The 20,170-nt window shown below is 37.4% G+C and overlaps 1 protein-coding gene across 1 annotated transcript in view; it reads left to right on the top strand.

Annotated features, from left to right (window-relative positions):
• The window catches only part of LOC127796711 (uncharacterized), a 37,385-nt gene that overhangs the window by 4,369 nt on the left and 12,846 nt on the right, over window positions 1-20,170 (top strand). Inside the window, exons 8-19 of the mRNA XM_052329018.1 lie at window positions 625-708; window positions 1,903-2,062; window positions 2,622-2,737; window positions 3,869-3,997; window positions 4,919-4,990; window positions 5,167-5,262; window positions 5,997-6,074; window positions 14,469-14,597; window positions 15,060-15,236; window positions 15,880-16,083; window positions 16,192-16,305; window positions 16,390-16,640. Of these exons, the coding sequence (XP_052184978.1) occupies window positions 625-708; window positions 1,903-2,062; window positions 2,622-2,737; window positions 3,869-3,997; window positions 4,919-4,990; window positions 5,167-5,262; window positions 5,997-6,074; window positions 14,469-14,597; window positions 15,060-15,236; window positions 15,880-16,083; window positions 16,192-16,305; window positions 16,390-16,640 (1,610 nt within the window). The remainder of the gene's footprint in view (window positions 1-624; window positions 709-1,902; window positions 2,063-2,621; window positions 2,738-3,868; window positions 3,998-4,918; window positions 4,991-5,166; window positions 5,263-5,996; window positions 6,075-14,468; window positions 14,598-15,059; window positions 15,237-15,879; window positions 16,084-16,191; window positions 16,306-16,389; window positions 16,641-20,170) is intronic.

Raw genomic sequence — 20,170 nt, 5'->3', positions numbered from 1 at the left:
CATATCTTGTGAGGCACAAATTTTGCACACTGATACTACTCTGTACTCACTCGCTCCCAAATGCATGTCAAACACTTGTCAAAATGTGTCTTTATTCTTTCTTAATTTTTATTAATGGAAACTTGAAGAACATTTATGTCTGTTGTTGATTTTACTTTTCTGTCAAGTTAATATTTTAGAACCACATTCTGAAATTTAAGTTAAAAAACTTAATAATTAACCTTCTAGTTATATAACAGCAATAAGTTGAGCAGCAAGCATAAAATGGAACAATGTAGATTATGCCTACTAGTCACTCCTTTAAACTTTTAAACTTTAAGAATCTTAAATTCCAAAATTTTTATGATAAAGAGTTATTTAAAATACTCTTAAGGACTTTCTTATTGTTTAGAATGTGAGTTATTCATGTTCACATTTAAGATGCATGATTTATTATTTAACAGGTATCTGCAATGTAGTGTTTTTTTCTTTAATGAAAATGCTGTGTCAGTGGGTCTGTATTGTGTCCCTGTCCTGTGTTTGTATCCATTCTCCTGGTGCACATCTATGTATATTGCATGTTTGCAACTTGAACCTACTACTTCATTTTACTTGTTCTTTGAAATGAGAATATATGCATTGCAGCTGGAATTCGGATTTGGAAATGTTTTGGTTGATGACATTTTTGCTGTCCCTGGTTATGAAATCCGTGGATCTGTAGTTGCTCAGGTAATTCTTATCAGTAACATCACCCTTGCATTGCTCCCTTACACTGCTTTCAGCTGATTTATTTTTCTTTAAGTTATAGGCTGGTAATTTGAGAGTTCAGGACATAATAAATTGATACTTTATTTTGTTTGACAAGAATGTTAGGGAATAGCTGGATTTGAGGTTGAAGAATGTGATGCTTTGCATATTTTGTCCCATTCCTAGAGGGATTAAGTTTTGATATCTTGTTGATAATTTGTAGCCTGGCCCTTTATTCTCATGTTAATATGAGTTTGTCCCAGTTAGATGCAGCCTGGTCCTTTATTGTCATGTTAATATGCATTTGCCTCCCAGTAAGCTTGGCAGAAATTCTCTTTGCAGTTGATGTTCTGGTTGATTTGACAGTGCTTAAGATTACTGTCTTTCAAACACGGCATCCTCTGATTCTCAATTCATTTGTGTCATAATTACTGTTATCCCCCCCCCCCCACCAAGGTCTTTTGACAAATAGGAGTCTTGATCAGGGTCCACCATATATTTATCTGCCCGTGTGCAAGGATACACATTCCTTGATTAGCAGACACATGCTTATGTACGAGCCCTACATGTTCCTTGATTATAAGACATATCCATATCCCAGCTCCTTTCTCTATATGTGTGTGGAAGGAGATGCAACTCAAACTTTTTTTATGCACCTTTTATACTTAAAAGCAGTGGTCCACCTGCGTGGATTAATTGTTAATGTTGAACAATTAAAACCTAAAAACTTGCATACTTAGATAATGAATCCTCAACTAGTTAAGTTATAGTATAGAGATAAAATTTGCTTTTTTGTATGGTGGCCTTTGGTTAATTCTATCATTTGCTACCTTCCAACCTTGAAAAAAAATGAGAAAAACCTTCAAAGAATGCACTCCTTGCCTGGGAAAGTAGGTTTTCTAGAACTGTACCCTTTCTGAGTAACTTCTTACAGTAGTAGGATTCACCTTCTTTCCATATATTCCATGCTTGATCTTTAGATAATAAGGTTATGGAGATAGCAGGCCCTGTATGAATTTAAGAACTTTGATGGACTAATAGTCTCATCCTATTATAGATGTGAAAACTTGTTAAATGAATTGGATTTGCTGAATTTTTTCATTTTAACTGCTTGACAATGTAATTTGCAATTTGTCAAGCTGATATATGATGAATCATATCTTTCCTCTCTGATAGGGAAACCCAATCTTGGGGGTTCATATTTATCTATACTCAAATGATGTCTTGAGTTTGGACTGCCCCCAGGGCTCTGGTAATGCCCCTGGACAAAGAAAAGCTCTCTGTCATGCTGTTTCTGATGCAGAGGGAATTTTTACATTTAAATCGATACCTTGCGGTAATACCTATTTTCTTGTTATGCAAATTTTTTTCATTCTTTTCTTTAGAAAGACAAACCTTTTGTTGCTCTTTGATATCCTGCTTTTGCTAATTTATATAATTTTTCTAATACATGCATAGCTTGCACTTGGAGATAAACAAATCTTTCATGTCCTTGACAATGGTTTTCATATCATTAGCATGGAACCAATGTTACAAAATTCGATAATGTGGAGTTTCCTGTTAGCATCTGATCCATCTATATTATGGCCTGACAAACTGTCAACTAGATGGCTTGGCTTGTGGCTAGCCGCAAAATTTCAAGACAACAATGTCAACTTTAAATTACAATATAGTATGCAGTAGGAAGTTCTTAATGGATTTTGCAGAACCACTATCCTGAAGGCAAACTGAAAAAGGGAGTCCTGATCTTTACTTGGATGAGTTGTATGTTGGTTGATATCTTGCGATTGAGATTAGTTTCTATACTTTCACCAGGTTAAGATAGATTGACAAATGATCTGCTATTTTTTTCCAGAATGATTGGTTCTTACTTGGTCATCTGAATATCGTTACAGGTGTTTATGAGCTAATACCATATTACAAGGGTGAGAATACTATTTTTGATGTTTCACCTCCTTCCATGCTGGTCTCTGTTGAGCATGATCATGCTACAATTATCCAGAAGTTTCAGGTTTGATCCTGGCTTATCACAATATTAAAAACGGATGTTGATATTGTTATCACCCCTTTAATGATAGCCTGCACTCATTGATTAAGCTTCTTTAAAATTGCTGTTCAAAGGGTCAATTTGTAAGATTGCTTCAATTGACTTGTCAATCTTGCTTTTCATTTATTGAAGGAAAAAAGGTTCATTTTACTCATGCAATGGATGCAAAAGTATTCCCATAGAACTTGAAAAACTAGAGATTGTCCTTAAACTACAAAAAACACTCTTCAAAATGTTTGAGCTTGAGAGAGAAAGAAATTCAAATTGTTAAAGATCTTTTCAATGGATGAAATGACAATTCACATTATCCTTATCCAGGACTATTTAACTAATTTATCAGAAAAAGGTGTAGTTAACCTAAGTTTACCTTAGCATTAATTACTTGAGATTGATCATGTCTACGTTGTCTACAACTAGATTTCTACAAAGCATATCCTAGGTTGAGTATAAGGTCAATTTTTTCCTTTTCATGGCTTGAACTCATCACCTTCTTCATCCTCAGTTCTTTTGGCACCTTCAGTTCATATTTTCTTGCAGTTCCATTAGTGGATTTACATTGCACATCCCTGATGCAAAAAGTGTGCCTCATACTCTCATACTCATTTTTTTGTGCACTTCTATGATCTTATCTATTCCATCCGCATCAGCTATACTTCTCAACATCTCCTTTTGAGATATAAAAGTGGCAAAAAAAAAATCTAAAGAAAAACTAAATGCCATAAATGCCCCCATTTCACAGGAGAGTGCTAAAAGATTGCGCACCACCAGAACCTCAACCGTAATTCACCACGTCCACTTACACCTGCAGAGCCTGACTCACCTCTGATACTGCTGCAGCCGTCTACTTCACTTAGTTGCTGCTGCTACCATCTCTTTGATCCTCCTTTATGTCTACATTACCCCCACCGTCCTACCTTTTTTTCTTTGGTTTCTCTTATAGTTTAATATAATCTTTACTTTCTTCTACAAATTATTGATACTGATAGTGCTGGAGTTTGCATTACTCCTTTCACTTGAGTTTAGTCACAATTGTTGTCTTTATTTTAGGCTGCAGGTATTCATTTCATGCTTCCTCTGTCATTATAATTGGTGTAGGTCACTGGATTTTCTGTTGGAGGTCGTGTAGTTGATGGAAATGGTGTGGGTGTTGATGGTGTAAGAATTATCATAGATGGTCATGAAAGATCCATTACTGACAAAAAAGGATATTACAAGCTTGACCAGGTAATTTGATCTTTGAGTTCATGCAAAAGAGTGTGCATATATGAGTTGTTATTATGTATTATTACAATCTATCTTCTGCCCTCTTATTTACTTACGTTTTAAATTATTACATTAGACTGAATTCTTTATGTGATATTGATTGGGCATTTCATCTTCTTACATTATATGCTTTTACATCAACCGCATATCATTAAAGCCTTGAATCTGCATGTGGGGGGCTTGTTGAATTGGAACTATTTGAATCATCTATCTCCTAAGAAGTACAAGCATTTCTTAGGTGGTACCATTCGTTGCATCCAAATTGTCCTGTTATTTTTAATTTTTTCAGTACCAGCGCAGTCTCCTGGACTAGAAAGATACATTTCCATCAAATAATACATGTGCAATTATATCTTTTATGAAAATAACTTGGAATTCAATGATAGAAGAAAAAGCTTCTCCAATGTTAGTTTTTTAATTGATGGATCTCTCTGGAGATGCTGCAACATTTTACATGTATTTCTTTTTCCCCAACTTGTAAATTGTATATAGCATGAGTGCTCACTACTTTAATATTATAATCTGTAAGTATGTCTGTAACTTAGGGAAAACAAATTTGGTAACTTTTTTCATGGATATGCATATAAGTACATATTTGTTTGTTTGTGTTCATGTCCTTGTTATTTTAAAATTTGTCATGTTAGTATGTTCATAAAGCATTCTACCCATTGTCATGTCTGTATCCCCGCCTCTCAGTCTCTCTTGCATGAATCTCATCTGATTCTATGGTAATGATTGATGTGATAGTTACTGACCTTAAGATCTTCATCTGATTGCAATTCAAAGAGAATATTGGCATGCCATGTCATCTGGTATTACATTAATGTCATACTTTTGCCATGTCATGTCATATGGCATCATTTAAATATTGAATGTCTGTAGGTTACCTCTCGTCGGTATACCATAGAAGCGAAGAAGAAGCATTACAAGTTTGACATACTGAAGGACTTTTTGGTAAAGTCATTCAAAGGCTTCCTATTTTTATTTTAATCTATCATGAGATCGAGGTTTTATTGGGGAACTAAAGAAAGTATTTCATACATTTACTGACAAGTTTCTCATCTGTTTTATTGTTTCTCCTTTCTTCTTTGATGAATGAATTGTCTTTTCCTTTCACATTAAACTGCTAGGTTTTGCCAAACATGGCTTCAGTTGTAGATATTAAAGCGGTCTCTTATGATGTCTGTGGAATTGTTGAGATGGTTGGTTCTGGATTCAGGGCAAAGGTAATTTCAAATTTCTTCTTTAATATTCATGAATTGTCATTCAATTTGTTAGGTTGAAATGGATGAATCTTGCCTTTGGTTTTGGCTGTCCAGCATTAGTTCTAGCATCAAGTTGTAATCTGGCAATTCAGAAAAAGGGAAGCGTCTTCTGTGGTTTCAGTCAAAGTTTTGTGGAAATGTCAGCGATGACACTTCTGATGAAGGTTGTAATTGTTGCTGTTAGTAGAGGCAGGGAGCTGTTTGCATGCTCTGGTACAATTAGTAATGTTGATCATGGAATTGAAGATGGTGTTTCCAGAACTGAGACAGATTTGATGCAATGGCAGTTGTGTAGAGGTTTTTTTGCCAGAGTGTTTGTGATTCCATGACATGAGGAGATGCTAAGGTTGTTCTATCAGGATAATGTTGGTATACGTGGCAGTACCATAATAATATTGTGGGTGCTTGGCATGGTAGTGATGGAATACAGTTAGGGTTGTGTCTCAACATTCAAGAGCCTGGAACTAGGCAAATTTGGTCCTGCATGTCAAAACCTACCTGAAGTTTTTCCTGTTCTGATTTTGCTTTCGAGTTTCGAGATATTCTTTTCTCTTTTTGCTCTTAGAGAAAAAAAAAAAATGTTTTGATTATGTATGGTTCTTTAACTATTTAAATAAGCAACTGATTTGGAACTGACTGGTTTATGTTTGTTCTCTATTTCTTCCTTCCAACTTATTCATTAGTATGACTTCCAGGTAGCCTTGACACATGGACCAGAGAATGTTAAGCCTCAAGTTAAACATACTGATGAGAGTGGAAATTTCTGCTTTGAGGTATTTTGCACAACACAGGGGTTACTTGATTAGTTTCCAGTTACTGCCGTAGTTTTGCTTTATAGGTCAACTGCATGAAAAATAGCATTTATTAACAAGTGAGCGGCAATACTAATTAAGTTATTATTTTTATATTCCTTAAATATATATACCCTTGTTCGTACAGTTAATCTTTGAAGGAAATGCAGTTGAACACCGCATAGCAATTACAGCAGTAAACTTGCATAATAACTATACATTTTGTAGCATGTGGAATGTAGTTATTAGAAAGCTAGCTCATATTATCTTGTTGGGTAGCTTGCTTTGGTTTTAGACACGCAATTGCAGTATTTGATAAGAATATGGAGAAGCCTTTAATCATTTAATGAACTTATCGTGCAAGTCTCAAGAGGGTGCTAGCATACCAACTCATTCGGTTAGAATCTGGTGCAAGATAGTTTTGCATATGCTGTAGGGCTAAGCATGAAGTTTTCCACTAGCATGGGAATATTCTTTAAAACCTGCTGGGGTGTTTAAAAGCCTGCTTTGATCTTTTTGGTCATATGGAATCCTTAATTTTACAAATGCAAATATTATTGAACAAAAACAAATATAACCTAAGCTTAATAGCCTTAGGTATGAAGGAGGATGGAATCAATCAAAACTCAAAGTTTGTATTGAATGAAAGTCCTATATGTACAGGTGTAAGGCTACGGCTTTTACTCCTAATCCTATGAGATATAGGATACAAATTATAGTTTAAATAAGTTACAGATAAACTAGAATACAAAAGACTTAATCTTCAAGCAAAACTTATCTTCTTCTTCTTCTTTATCTCCTTCAGATTTATTAGGCCTATTATTCGGCTTCTTTATCCTTCTTTTATTCAAACACCAACACTCCTTATCCATACCCTTTACCCGGATCTCCAACACCCCCCCCCCCAATTTCAAGCTGGTGAATAGATGTCTCTCATTCCCAACTTGCCAATAAGTGATTCAAATCCAAGTCTTGACATGACCTTTGTAAATATATTTGCCTCTTGACTTGCTGTAGGTAGATAGGTTAGTTTTATGCCTCCTTGCTCGATCTCCCTTTGAATAAAACTTCTATAAATCCTAACATGCTTTGTTATCTTGGGAGCACTGGAAACAGATTCTTTAGATGAAATTATAGCTTCTCTCATGTGCACACACTCACAGATTTATCGAAACAAACCAGAACACAAAACAACAGAATATTGAATTGAAATAGAGATAGAAACAGAAATGCAAACCAACAAGAAACACCAAAATTTATCCTGGTTCAGATTTGTAATGAACGAACTAGGGCAGAAAATAGGACACAAATAAGAAGAAAGAAATGCTTTGAATAATCTCTCAAATGAAGAGGAAAGAAATCAATCCAGAAAAGGTAAGGCTAAGCTGATTATATACTCAGCAAAAGCCTAACCACCTAACCTTTCACACCAGAAGCAATTTCCAGCAAGCTCATGCTCAATTCCAGCAAGCTCATATCCGCTTGGGAATTCCTTAGGCACACACCATCTCCACTAGGTTCACCTCACCTAGCTCCACCATGAGACAAGGCCTAGATAGGTTCCCCTAGATCCTAGAAACTGATCTCTAATGGGCTTTTGACATATACAAGGTCTGTTTTGGAGACTTCGACATTTGGTAACCTTACCAAACTACTTGGTTCCTATTCCCTTATACATGTAAACTTTTCCCTCCCCTAATATCCCTAGCCTTAGATACCTTTTCTTAGTCCTTGCTCAATCATGTGAGCTATCCTCAATAAATGACATTGCCTAACTTATCCTAGGCTATCCTTAGTGGCTGCAGCTTATCCACATAAAAATGCCAGCTATCCACATAAATTTCATTCTTGAGGGTTGCTTCCTTCTCTAGAAGAGATCCTTGTGCAACTTCTTAGGACTCCAGTTCTCCTCTATAGGAGAAAAAAACTTTTCTATCTAGTTCTTCCTAAGGACATTAGGCTTTCTTTTACAAATCATGCTAGATGTACATCATTTTTGTACATCTTGGGCTACACAAAGGGGTATTATGACTAAAATACCCCTCGCCTCTATGCGCCTCATGAGGGACATTTTTGTCATTGGTACACCTTTGTGTAGGTCAAGGTGTACACAAAGGTGTACCAATAGCATTATTCTTCTTTTACAGCTTCTAATATTCTGGAACAGCTCCACCATGCATCCAATTCTCATATCTCCAATTCCCTTGACCTTAATTATTGCCTAGAGAAACCATTTTCCCCCTCCACCATGTCTCTATGGGTAAATACCCATTTCCTATGAGAAGTACACCCTAAACCTAGGACCTATGCTATTTTTACTACATACCTAGAAAAACCTATAGGACATCCGCACTCTCATAGCCAAAATCACACATGGTGTTTGAACATTCGGGGTTGGTTCTTTCTTGGGATTCTTTCTTCCTATTTGGTTAGTTCTTCTTCATATGCCCTTCTTCCTGGCAATGAAAGCATTTAACCACTTTCTTGCCACTCCTAGACTTAGAGCGAGACCTACCTTTGAACGTAAGGTCTCCTTTTTTCTGTTCTAGAGTTCACTGCCAAAGCTTCTATGGCAGATTTCTGGGACTCTACTTTGTGCTGCAAATCCTTGGAATTCAAAGCTCCTATCATATCATCTAAGGTCAGCTTATCTCTTCCATGTTTCAAGATATCCACAAAGGTCTCATAGGACTTAGGAAGAGAGTGCAATAAGACCAAAGCTTTATCCTCATCTTCATACCTAATATTTATATTCTCAAGATCCAAACACAATTTATTGAAACTGTCCATATGATCTTGCGACCTTTGATTTTCACTCATCTTGAAAGAAAAGAATTTTCTTTTCAAAAACAGCCGGTTTGAGAGGGTTTTAGTCATATAAAGTGCATCTAACCTATTCCAAAGCTCCCTTGTGGTTGTTATCTTTGACACCTCCAGCAAGACTTTGTTTCCTAGGCTTACAATAAGGGTGTTAAATGCTCTTTTGTTGGTTTCTTTCCTTCTATCCCTGATTTCCCTTTTTTGGACTTCAGTTAGGGTTTCTGGCATAGGCTTTTCAGCCTCTAAGGCTTCTTCCAATCCAAGATTTCCCAAAAGAGCTCTCATCTTCATCTTCCATAGGCCAAAATCATTTTGGCCATCAAATTTCTCAACATCATACTGTTCGGCAAAGGCTATAGAAGCCATTCCTGTTGGTATGTGATGAAATTCTAAGTTGAGAGGCCTAGCCCTGATACCAATTTATTATAATTGGGAGCACTGGTAGCCTTTGTTTCTCTCAAGAAACCAATCAAACACCTCCAGATCATACTCTCAATCACTCTCAACACACCGGCCAATAAACCACAAAGCAAATAGATAATAAAGAACATAAATTAATCAAAGAACATAACAGGAAATGAAACACACAAATCACATAAGAAGACATAATTTTATCCTGGTTCATGCCAATTGAATTGGCACTACATCCAGCATTGAAACCACCACTGAGTAGCCTTTTTTATTGATGAAAACAGTATGTCATGAACCTAGGGTTTATAGCGGACTGAAATGGACAATCGGAAAGATTCGATTGAATTAAGGTCAAGAGCAGAATGTATTAGAGGGAAAATTGAAGAAGAATGGGGGAGAAATTAGAGAGAAAATGAGGGAGAGCAGAATAGAGAAATGAGAGGGAGATTTGAGAGAATTCTTAGAGAGAATGAGAGTTTTCAATTATCAATTCATGCATAATCCCTTCCTACAGCTGAGGCAATATATATAGCCTCACTTAGCTATCAAACAAAGCTCTCTAACCAACTAAGTTACAAGAAAAAAAGGGAAAATAACATAATAACAACACCCATGTGCTGTAACCAAATTACAAAAATACCCCCTAACTGTAATTTTAACTCAATTACAGCTTTACCCCTATAATACCCAAGGTCGGGACAATTTCCCCCCTTTGAAATGTTTCTTGTCCCTAAGAAACTTATTACCACCTAGCCGTTGCTTCTTTATCCAATGCCCATCTTCACCTAGCGGTTTCTTCTTTGCTTTTTCTTCTTCTTATCTTGTTTTTCCTTTTTCTTTTGCCTTATCTTTTCTTTCTCCTCAGTAGCAACAACATTATGTCTTGTTGTCACACCAATTTCAGCCATCCGCCTCTTCCTTAGTGCCGTTAAAAATGGTTCCAAATGTGCCATCAGCCCTACAACCCCATCCTCCAACTCTTCTTGCTGCAATGTTACCTTTGCTTTGTCTTGTGTGTCCGTGCCAATGACATACATGTGAGACGTTCCAAGCAAGGTGTCCGGTACAATCCTTTGTCCCTTCTCTTTAGGCTCCTTATTCTACTGTTTCAAGAGATCAATGGCATCAGGAGTCTCAGCTCTAGTGGCAGTGCTTGAGAAGTTGCCAACTGATTGAGTGACATCCTCCACTTCCTCCTCCCCAATCTCTTCTTTCATGTACTCCTCAGCCCTCTCCACAGCCAAGACCAAGGGAGTAGTATGTTTAGACCCTTTCATATCTTCAATAGGGGCCTCCTCCAGTGGAAATTCTTTTACTTGTTGGTAGCTAGAGTACACCAAGGATTTACTTTCAGCAAGGCTGTCCTCATTCGGCTGCTCCACTTTAAGAAATTTCTCCTTGTTAAAACTCCCGCGATAATCATCGAAGTATTCAATAAGAAAGTTGTAATGATACTTTTTGATTAGTATCATTGCAAACTCTTGTAGCTTCTCGCGGAACATACGGCCAAATTCTTTGCACTGTTCATGAATCCCACTACTTGTTCCTTTGTCCCTTCGGCTAGACTCATTCTCAAACTTTTTTCCCCATGTTTGATTCTTCCGGCTACACTGCTGCTTATCCTTGTTGCTGTCAACTGAAAATGCAGCCTTCTTTGGCTGCCATTGAAGCTCCATTCCAGCTGAAAATGAAGCATTCATCTTCTGCAATTGAGGCTTCAATGGTTTCCTATATGCACTGCGCCCCTTAGCTGATTTTTCACAATCAACATACTTTGAAGACCAAGGAGCTATATACATACTGCTCTTCTTCAAACAAGTTATCCCAAAATTCAAAGCCAAAATTAACCTTTGTTTACCTTACTAGCAGCCTAGGATTTGATTGGAATTACCACCTGAAATTACTGATTTGGCTTGCTGACCCAACACTGCCCAACCTCAGAAAAATAGCCGCAATCAACCTGCTCTTCCACTTCACAACTGTCGCCTCTACAATTGATCCAATAAGTGGCAAATTGCAGCCACTATTCTGCTTCCAGGTTAGGTTTATTCTAGCAGTGGAAGAAGCTGCACAATTATAGCAACTTGATCGGCCTCTAGAGTCACCCAGGGCTATCTAATCTCCTGACTTGCCTGCTGCAATGATTCCCTATACTTGCTGGAATCGGTTGGGCTCGAATCTGCCATGCCTTCCACGTTCGGCCTCAGCTATCAGCCCAAGCTCAATCTCTGTTAGGAAATTGCTCAATGGGTAGTTCCGATCGTGGTGGTGATCCTCTGATGGCTTGGAATCAGCTGACCCATGTCTCCACTCTTAATTAACCCTCCTTCGTGATTGAATCCTGCCCAACTCGACCAGTCTATAATTTCGAACAGTGAGACGTCCACCTCGTCTGCCCAAATTGTGCGATTCACCGAAAGACTGCCTCGATTGATGACAACAATTAATACGACCACAACACCAAATCCTTCCTCTATTTCGATCGCTAATCTCTGCCCGCAATGGGTACAACCGCAACACCACGCCCACTTCAATTTGCGATCACTTCTGATTCCAAAATCACCAAACTCACTGCTAGTTCAAATCGCGACACCCACTGCAAAATAGCGATCACTTTGGTAATGGTCGTGACACCTTCCTTGAGTGATTGTGTTGCACCCATGGATTTTTTTCTAGAATTGAGGATCGATTACTGTGGAAGGAGGCTGAGGACCGTTGCTAAGATACAACGGCTAAGATCGCCTCCAGAAATCGACAACACTCTGAGTTTCACAACCGAGCGTCACTGCTGACTTCGCCTCCAAAAATCGACAATACTTCCAATCAGTTCCTTCGACTCAACCACCAAAGTCTTAGCTGAAGTCACTCCTCCTACTTCTCCTTCAGATCCGAGCCATCACTCAACTCTTCGTGCGTCGGAATCAATTTCGAGATTCAATGGTCGTCTTCGTCTTCAAAACTTGGACAGTAGTGTCTCTGATCTTCCAATCACTCCAATACCACTGAAATTCATCGAACTCTGCTCGTTGAATATTAATAGGATTTGATGGAATCACAGCCGAGAATCGTTGGCTCTGATACCATTTGTCATGAACCTAGGGTTCATAACGGACTGAAATGGACAATCAGAAAGATCCGATTGAATTAAAGTCAAGAGCAGAATGTATTAGAGGGAAAATTGAAGAAGAATGGGGGTGAAATTAGAGAGAAAATGAGGGAGAGCATAATAGAGAAATGAGAGGGAGATTTGAGAGAATTCTTAGAGAGAGAATGAGAGTTTTCAATTATCAATTCATGCATAATCCCTTCCTACAGCTGAGGCAATATATATAACCTCACTTAGCTATCAAACAAAGCTCTTTAACCAACTAAGCTACAAGACAAAAAAGGAAAATAACAGAATAACAACACCCATGTGCTATAACCAAATTACAAAAATACCCCATAACTGTAATTTTAACTCAATTACAGCTTTACCCCTATAATACCCAAGGTCGTGACACAGTACAAGACTTTCCTTTTCTCTCTCTCACGATACAAGCTTTTCCAAAAGTGTACAAGACTACAACTTTCTCACTTTCTAGGCTCTCACGAAATCAGAAGAGAACATGCGGTATTAGATCCTCAGCCCCCCTTGCCCTATTTATAGAAAATAGGGTGATATTTCCTAGGGCCGATTATGATATTTTTGGTTTTGCCCTCCACTAATAACTAATATTACAAGAGAGCCACCCAACTATCAACTAATCCCATAACTGCATACAAATCTATATATTAACCTATCACTAACTCTAGACAATCTTTAACTCGTCTCCTTAGTACTGACACCACTGTTTTTCCTTAGGAGGATCTTCACGTTTAGTTGAAATTAGTGCATAACTTGCCCCTGGTTCAACTGCTGCCTGGAGCATCACTTGCTTCCTGCTTTCCTCCTTTATAACTTCAGCAAACACTTCCTGAAGGGATGGAAGTGGTTTAGTATCGAGTAACTGGCCCTGGACCTCATCTAGATCAGCATTAAGGCCTTGGAGGAAGTAAAAAATCCTTTGTTTCTATAGCATATTGCTGTACTTTAGGTTGTTTGTAGATCATGCCCAACTTGGATCATAGAAAAGATCCATCTCCTGCCATAATTCCATCAATGCATTATAGTATTCAGTAACCCCAAGAGTACCTTGTTTAGTGGTCCTTATGGCTAATCTGATCTCAAAACACTGGGCTGTGCTTTCAAGATTAGAATAAATCTCTTGGACAACATCCCATATTTCTTTAGCAGTCTTGTAGAATAGATAAGTACGACCAATCTTTGGCTCCATCGAGTTTATAATCCATGCCATGATTATCGAATTTTCTGTCTCCCATCTTTGATATTCAACTGTATCTTTTGGTGGAGGAGAAACAACCCTTGATAGATAGCCAAACTTGCCCTTGATAGATAGATTGGAACCATTCTCGGAAGTTTCTTCTATTAAATCTGTGTTGTGTGATCTGCAAAGTGTGGCTATCGGTTGATAGAGGGATAGCTGAAATTGTTGCAGCTGGAACTGCTTCCGGTTGAGGGTTTGGAATGGAGGAGGATTCTGCAGTTGTATGAACTGCATCCTCAGGATTTGAAGAGGCCATAATATCTTGATTCTCATCTAATAGACACAAAGCTCTGATACCATGAACAAAAACAAATATTACCTAAGCTTAACAGCTTTAGGTATGAAGGAGGATGGAATTAATCAAAACTCAAAGTTTGTATTGAATGAAAGTCCTATATACACATTACACAGGTGTAAGGCTACTTTTACTCCTTATCCTATGAGATATAGGATGCAAATTATAGTTTAAATAAGTTACAGATAAACTAGAATACAAAAGACTTAATCTTCAAGCAAAACTTATCTTCTTCTTCTTTATCTCCTTCAGATTTATTAGGCCTATTATTCGGCTGCTTTATCCTTCTTTTATTCAAACACCAACACTCCTTATCCATACCCTTTACCCAGATCTCCAACAATTATCAAGACAAGATGATAGGCAATGCATTTTTGAATATTGAATTCTGTTTTGTGTTGGTTCATCCTATTGTATATGTCTAAGACTCTAAGTTACCTGCAGTTAGTTAACTCTATCATGAAATGTCATTGTGTGTTTCAGGTGCCACCAGGTGAATATCGCTTATCTGCTTTGGCAGCCAAACCTGAGAGTGCTCCTGAACTTGTGCTTTTGCCATCTCATCTTGATGTTGTGGTCAACAGTCCAGTACTAGATGCTAAGTTTTATCAGGTGATCTTCCTCAGATATTGATTGTTCGAAATTGTTTCCTCATCTTTAGGCTGCACTTATATCAGGGTTAGATTTACTTCATGCTTCATTTCCTTTTAGACTATTTAAAATTTCATGTCATACTTTTCACAGATAATTCCTTACTCTTTGGCCATCAATCTAGCAATGGCATTCTATCACTGTGGCATGGAGGATTCAAAGAAATTTTACAGATACATTACTAATTAATTGTTAACTCAGTGTCACCTTAAAACTATATTTCTATTAAATTGTGTGAATCAGGAATTTTGACAACCCAGTTGATATTAGCTCTGTACTATTATGAAGCTGGAATAATGCTTTGAAAAGGCTCAAAGTGAGATTATTTCAAGTATGTTACCTAGAATAAAAGGTCATTTACCCAATTGTGTGCTCTTGATGTGAAACTTCTCATTGATCATCTGTTTTTTTCTCAAACTTCAGGCACAAGTGAATGTTCTTGGGGCAGTAAGCTGCAAGGAGAAATGTGGCGCATCAGTTTCTGTAGCACTTACAAGGTTGGGAAGCAAAAGGCAAGCAGAGAAAAGGATAGTTTATTTGACTGATGACAGCAGTCAATTTCTGTTTCCCAATGTTTTCCCTGGAAAATACAGGCTGGAGGTACTTCAGTGTTCTCTGTTTATTGTTTTCCTTCCAGAATTTACTTTTGTGTGCATTTGGTGTGTATGTTCTTTGTTTTTACCTGGTCCGTTTGAGTTGCCGAGTTGCCACTATGGAAAAAATTTCTTTACTCTCAATCATATTTCTTTTTCAAAATTTTGTAAACTGTCTGGTCCGTGTTGCATTCAGCTATTTGACTAAAAGCTCTGTTTTGTTTGGATTCTTCACATTGGCAGCTGATATTCAAAATTTTGGCCGTATAGAGGATAGCAGATTTTGATCTATTTCTAACACACACTTTGATACCCATGAAAGATTTTTTTTTTTTTTTTTTCCTGAATGCTTTTTGGCTTAATAATATGTGGGTCTACAGGTTACAGCTACTAGATTCTGTTCCAATAGTTGTGTTCTTCTTTCTCTAAAACTCTCTACGGCTGTTTCACGTACGTGCAGTACCCTGAGCTTGCCATGTCCAATACCATGTACTTAACTGTTTACATCCTCATGTGAAACTTCAAGCAAGTCATCAAAGGTTTTAGTTTTTTCGATTTCTGTCCCACCCAGAATACATGGCGTAACAATCTTGATTGATCTTGATTTCATTTTGCCCTTCAGTCTGATAAATGTTTGTCTTCTTTTTCAGGTGAAGCATGCTTCCCCTGTAGAGGTGTCAGGGGAAGACAAATGGTGCTGGGAGAGGAGTTCTATTGATGTGGATGTTGCCACAGAAGATGTAAAAGGGATTGCCTTCATACAGAAAGGTTACTGGGTCAATGTAGTTTCTACCCATGATGTAGATGCCTACATGACTCAACCTGATGGTTCCCAAGTAAACATAAAAATCATGGTTAGTTCAGTCCCACAAAATAACTTTTTCCTTTTGAAGTTCACTTACAGTATAGATGCGCTCTCCATGGTGAAATTCATCTTTGGTTTATATTTTTGTGGACTGCAGAAAGGTTCCCAGCAAATATGTGTAGAATCTCCTGGAGTACATGAGCTTCAGTTTGCTAACTCATGTATTTTCTTTGGAAGCTCATCTACAAAAATTGATACGTCAAATGCATCTGTATGAGGCTTATTGCACTATTAAGACCTTTTGGATTCCTTGCCTTTCAATGATCCTATGCTTACACTCTTGTTTGTTCTGCAGCCCATATATCTAAAGGGAGAGAAGTACCTCCTCAGGGGGCAAATTCATATTGATTTGAGCTTACCTAATGGTGGGAAAGAATTACCTGACAATATATTAGTTGACATACTAAATAAGGAGGGTGATCTTCTGGATGGTACTGTTGCCAGACTTGTTTCTAATGGAAATTATCAGTCAAATGGTGTTGTATATGAATATTTAGTGTGGGCTAATCCTGGAGAAAAACTTACTTTCATTCCTCAAGACTCACGGTACTATATTCTATCTCACTTGATGTATTTTCCCTTTTCATTCATCAATTGCTAGTAATTGTAGATATATATACTATAAGGCTAGGAAAAATTATTGAAAAGCCAGGGTTTAAATATGTAGTAGGGGGCAATTTAGAGGAGAAGGAAGGCTGAAAAGATGAATTTTGGGGGCTGAAGACAGGTATGGAACATGGTCACGAAAATAACAATCTGAAATTGTAGATTAGGGAAGAGAGGGGAAAATAGCTTTTATGTGCCACACCTTCACAAAATTCAAAGAAAGCATAAAAGCCTTAAAGAAAACTGTGCATAATTGTTCCATTCACTACTAAAAGGAGAGATTACGATGATTTTTATTGAGTGCCAAGAATGCTATTCCTACTAGGATTAGGGGAATCCTTTCCCTATTGGAAAACTGAACAAAAACTAATACTACTAGTAACAAGACTAGGAAAATACCACAAACAAAACCTAAGCACATATGTAGAATTACCAAAAGATCTTGGGAGACGTTATGTAGAACAATAAAAAGCCTTAACACATAAAACATTGAAAACTAAGTGTAAAGAAGCTCTCGAGAGAGTCCTTAACCTAGAATATCCCAAATTAATGCTTGGGCCTTAGAACCAATTTTAGGATGTGTTGGATGAGATTGGGTGTTCAAGTTTAAAAAGGAAAGATAAGGTAGTTGGATAAGATAAAGATTTAAAAGATAAGGAACTTGGAAGATAGGATAAAGTTCCAAGATTCAAGGGAGAGATCCAAGCTTAAAATCCGAAGATAAATTCCAGCATGTTTTGAATAATAGTTACAGTTATCGAAATTTGAATTTGTTCATGTTTTCTAGGAGATAGAGTAGATATTTTGCCTTGTATAAATATCTCTACTTGGATTCAATAAATTCTCGAGTAAGCTTTCAAGAATTCAACTTATTTCATGGTATCAGAGCCAAATCTTGGTCACCTAGATCTTGGGGTCTAGGTTGTTTACAAAATCATGGTCGAAACTCTACCAAATCCAACCATAACTGAAGCCTCAACCACGAGTTCTCCTAATCCCCATTCTTCGCCAAATTTTTCTACAAACCCTATTGATAACCATCCTTTACAGATTACTCAACATAAGTTAAATGAGAATAGTTTCAGAGAATGGTTCCAATCAATATTGCTTGTAATCAAGGGGAAAGGAAAAGTTGGATATTTGACAGAAGCAATTCCTATTCTGAAGCAGAAAACTCAATTATTATGGTATGGGTTATCAACTCGATGGAGCCAAGGATCGGTAGAACCTATCTCTTCTATAAGACAATGAAAGAGATTTGGGATGCAGTTCAAGAAATGTACTCAGATTTGGAGAATACCTCTCAATGTTTTGAGGTCAAGTAAGCTATTTGTACAACCAAACAAGGTAATCTGAATGTTGCAGAATACTATAATGTTTTGATTGAGTTATGGCATCAGATGGATTTATTCTACACTGTTAATTGGGAGTGTCTAACTTATAGCACAAAATACAATAAAATGTTAGAAAGGAATCGTGTTTTTGATTTTCTCCATGATCTTAACTCTGATTTGGATGAAGTTCGTGGAAGATTATTGGGTACTAAACCCTTACCTATACTTAGAGAAGCATTTGCTAAGATAAGATAAGGAGAGAGAGGAGCAGGTGTAAAGTGATGCTTACCTAATAGACAGACTCCATCTTAAGTCATCAAAACTCTGCTTTTGCTAGTGTCAAACAGGTGGACACTTTGTTAAGAAATCAAGGGAAGGACAAGTAGTGGTGTGACTACTATAACAAACCCTACCATACATGGGAAACATGCTAGATGATTCATGGAAAACTAGCAAACTGGAAGCCACGAAATAAAAGGGAAACAACTAGATTAGCCTATGTTGCCGAAGTCTCCACTGAATCTAGGAATAGCTCAAATCTAAACCTATCAGCAGAGCAGGTTCAAACCTTGTACAACCTGCTAAATCAAGGTATAAACTCCTCAAGTCCTCCTACTCCTAAGCTAATAGCTTTAATAGCCCTACAAGTTACTCCTCGTTACTCACTAATCTCATGGAAGCTCCTTAAACATGTTTGGATAGTGGATATTGGTGCATTAGATCATATGTCAAGTTTGGCTAACTCTATGATAGATTATACACCTTGTAACACAACTGTTGATATTTTTATGGTTGATGGCACAACCTCTCCTACCTTGGGGTTTGGAACAGTGTGTTTATCAAAACTAAAGTTGGAATATGTTCTGCATGTATCGAGATTGTAGTGCAATTTACTATCAGTTAGTAAACTTACAAGAAATATGAATTGTAGTGTAATCTTTTTCTCATCTTACTGTATATTTTAGGACCAGGCTTCGGGAATGATGATTGGCAGTGCTAAGGCTAGAGATGGCCTTTACTATATGACAAAGGATGTTCCAAGTTTTTTCAACCAATAAAGCTATCTTTACTGTAAAAACTAATGCCAATGTTTTGTTATGGCATAAATGCCTAGGACACCCCAGTTTCCCATATTTAAAATCCTTTTATCCTCACCTTTTCATTAATAAAGAACAATCTTTTAAATGTGAGCAGTGTACTCTTGAAAAATAACCTTGTTCTCATTATTCTATACGGCCCTATAAACCTTTTGAACCCTTTTACTTGATCCATAGTGATATTTGGGGTCCTTCTAAACATACTAATATCTTGGGTTCTTGTTAGTTCATAACCTTCGTTGATGATCATACTAAAGTTTGTTGGATCTTTCTCATGAGAGAAAAATCAGAGGCCAATAACATTTTCAAAATGTTTCACAAACTCATTTTGAATATGTTTCAAACTCCTATTTATGTTCTTCGAACTGATAATGGCTGAGAATACTTTTTTCATAATTTCACTGACTATCTCCTAGAACGTGGCATTTTTCATCAAAGCTCATGTCCATACACCTCTCAATAAAATGAGGTGGCTGGGAGAAAAAACAGACACCTGCTTGAGGTGGCTCGAGCCATGATGTTCACTATCTACATTCCTCACTCCTATTGGGGGGAAATTGTTCTTATAGCCTATTATCTCATTAATCGTCTTCCCTCTAAAGCCCTACAATGTAGAACTCCTCTCAATACTCTTCGTGATCTATGTCCAAATGTCCATCTCCTTACTTCTCTTTCTCCCAAGGTTTTTTGTTGCACTGTTTATGTTCACAACACCAATCCCTCTCAGACCAAACTTTAACCAAAGGCACTTAAGTGTATCTTTGTTGGGTATTCTCCTTTCCAAAATAGATACAAGTGTTATTGTCCCTCTAGAGGAGACTGATAGTACAAAGTGGCCTTGGGCTCCCCTTATCTCTCTTCCTCTGCTTGATTCTATTCCATCTACACTGCTAGCATTTTCTCAAGGGGGAGCATCAGCATTAACTCCTGACAACATACTAGCAGCCCCTGACCCTCCTGATACTTATATGCTCGATCCACACCCTCTTGATACCTCTATGTCCGATATTCCTACTCATAAAACAGTCCCTGCCACTCA

This window comes from Diospyros lotus, chromosome 3 (assembly GCF_014633365.1).
Source record: "Diospyros lotus cultivar Yz01 chromosome 3, ASM1463336v1, whole genome shotgun sequence".
NCBI lineage: Eukaryota > Viridiplantae > Streptophyta > Magnoliopsida > Ericales > Ebenaceae > Diospyros > Diospyros lotus.
Note: the sequence above shows the minus strand (reverse complement) of the source record. Positions and strands in the feature narration are given on the sequence as shown.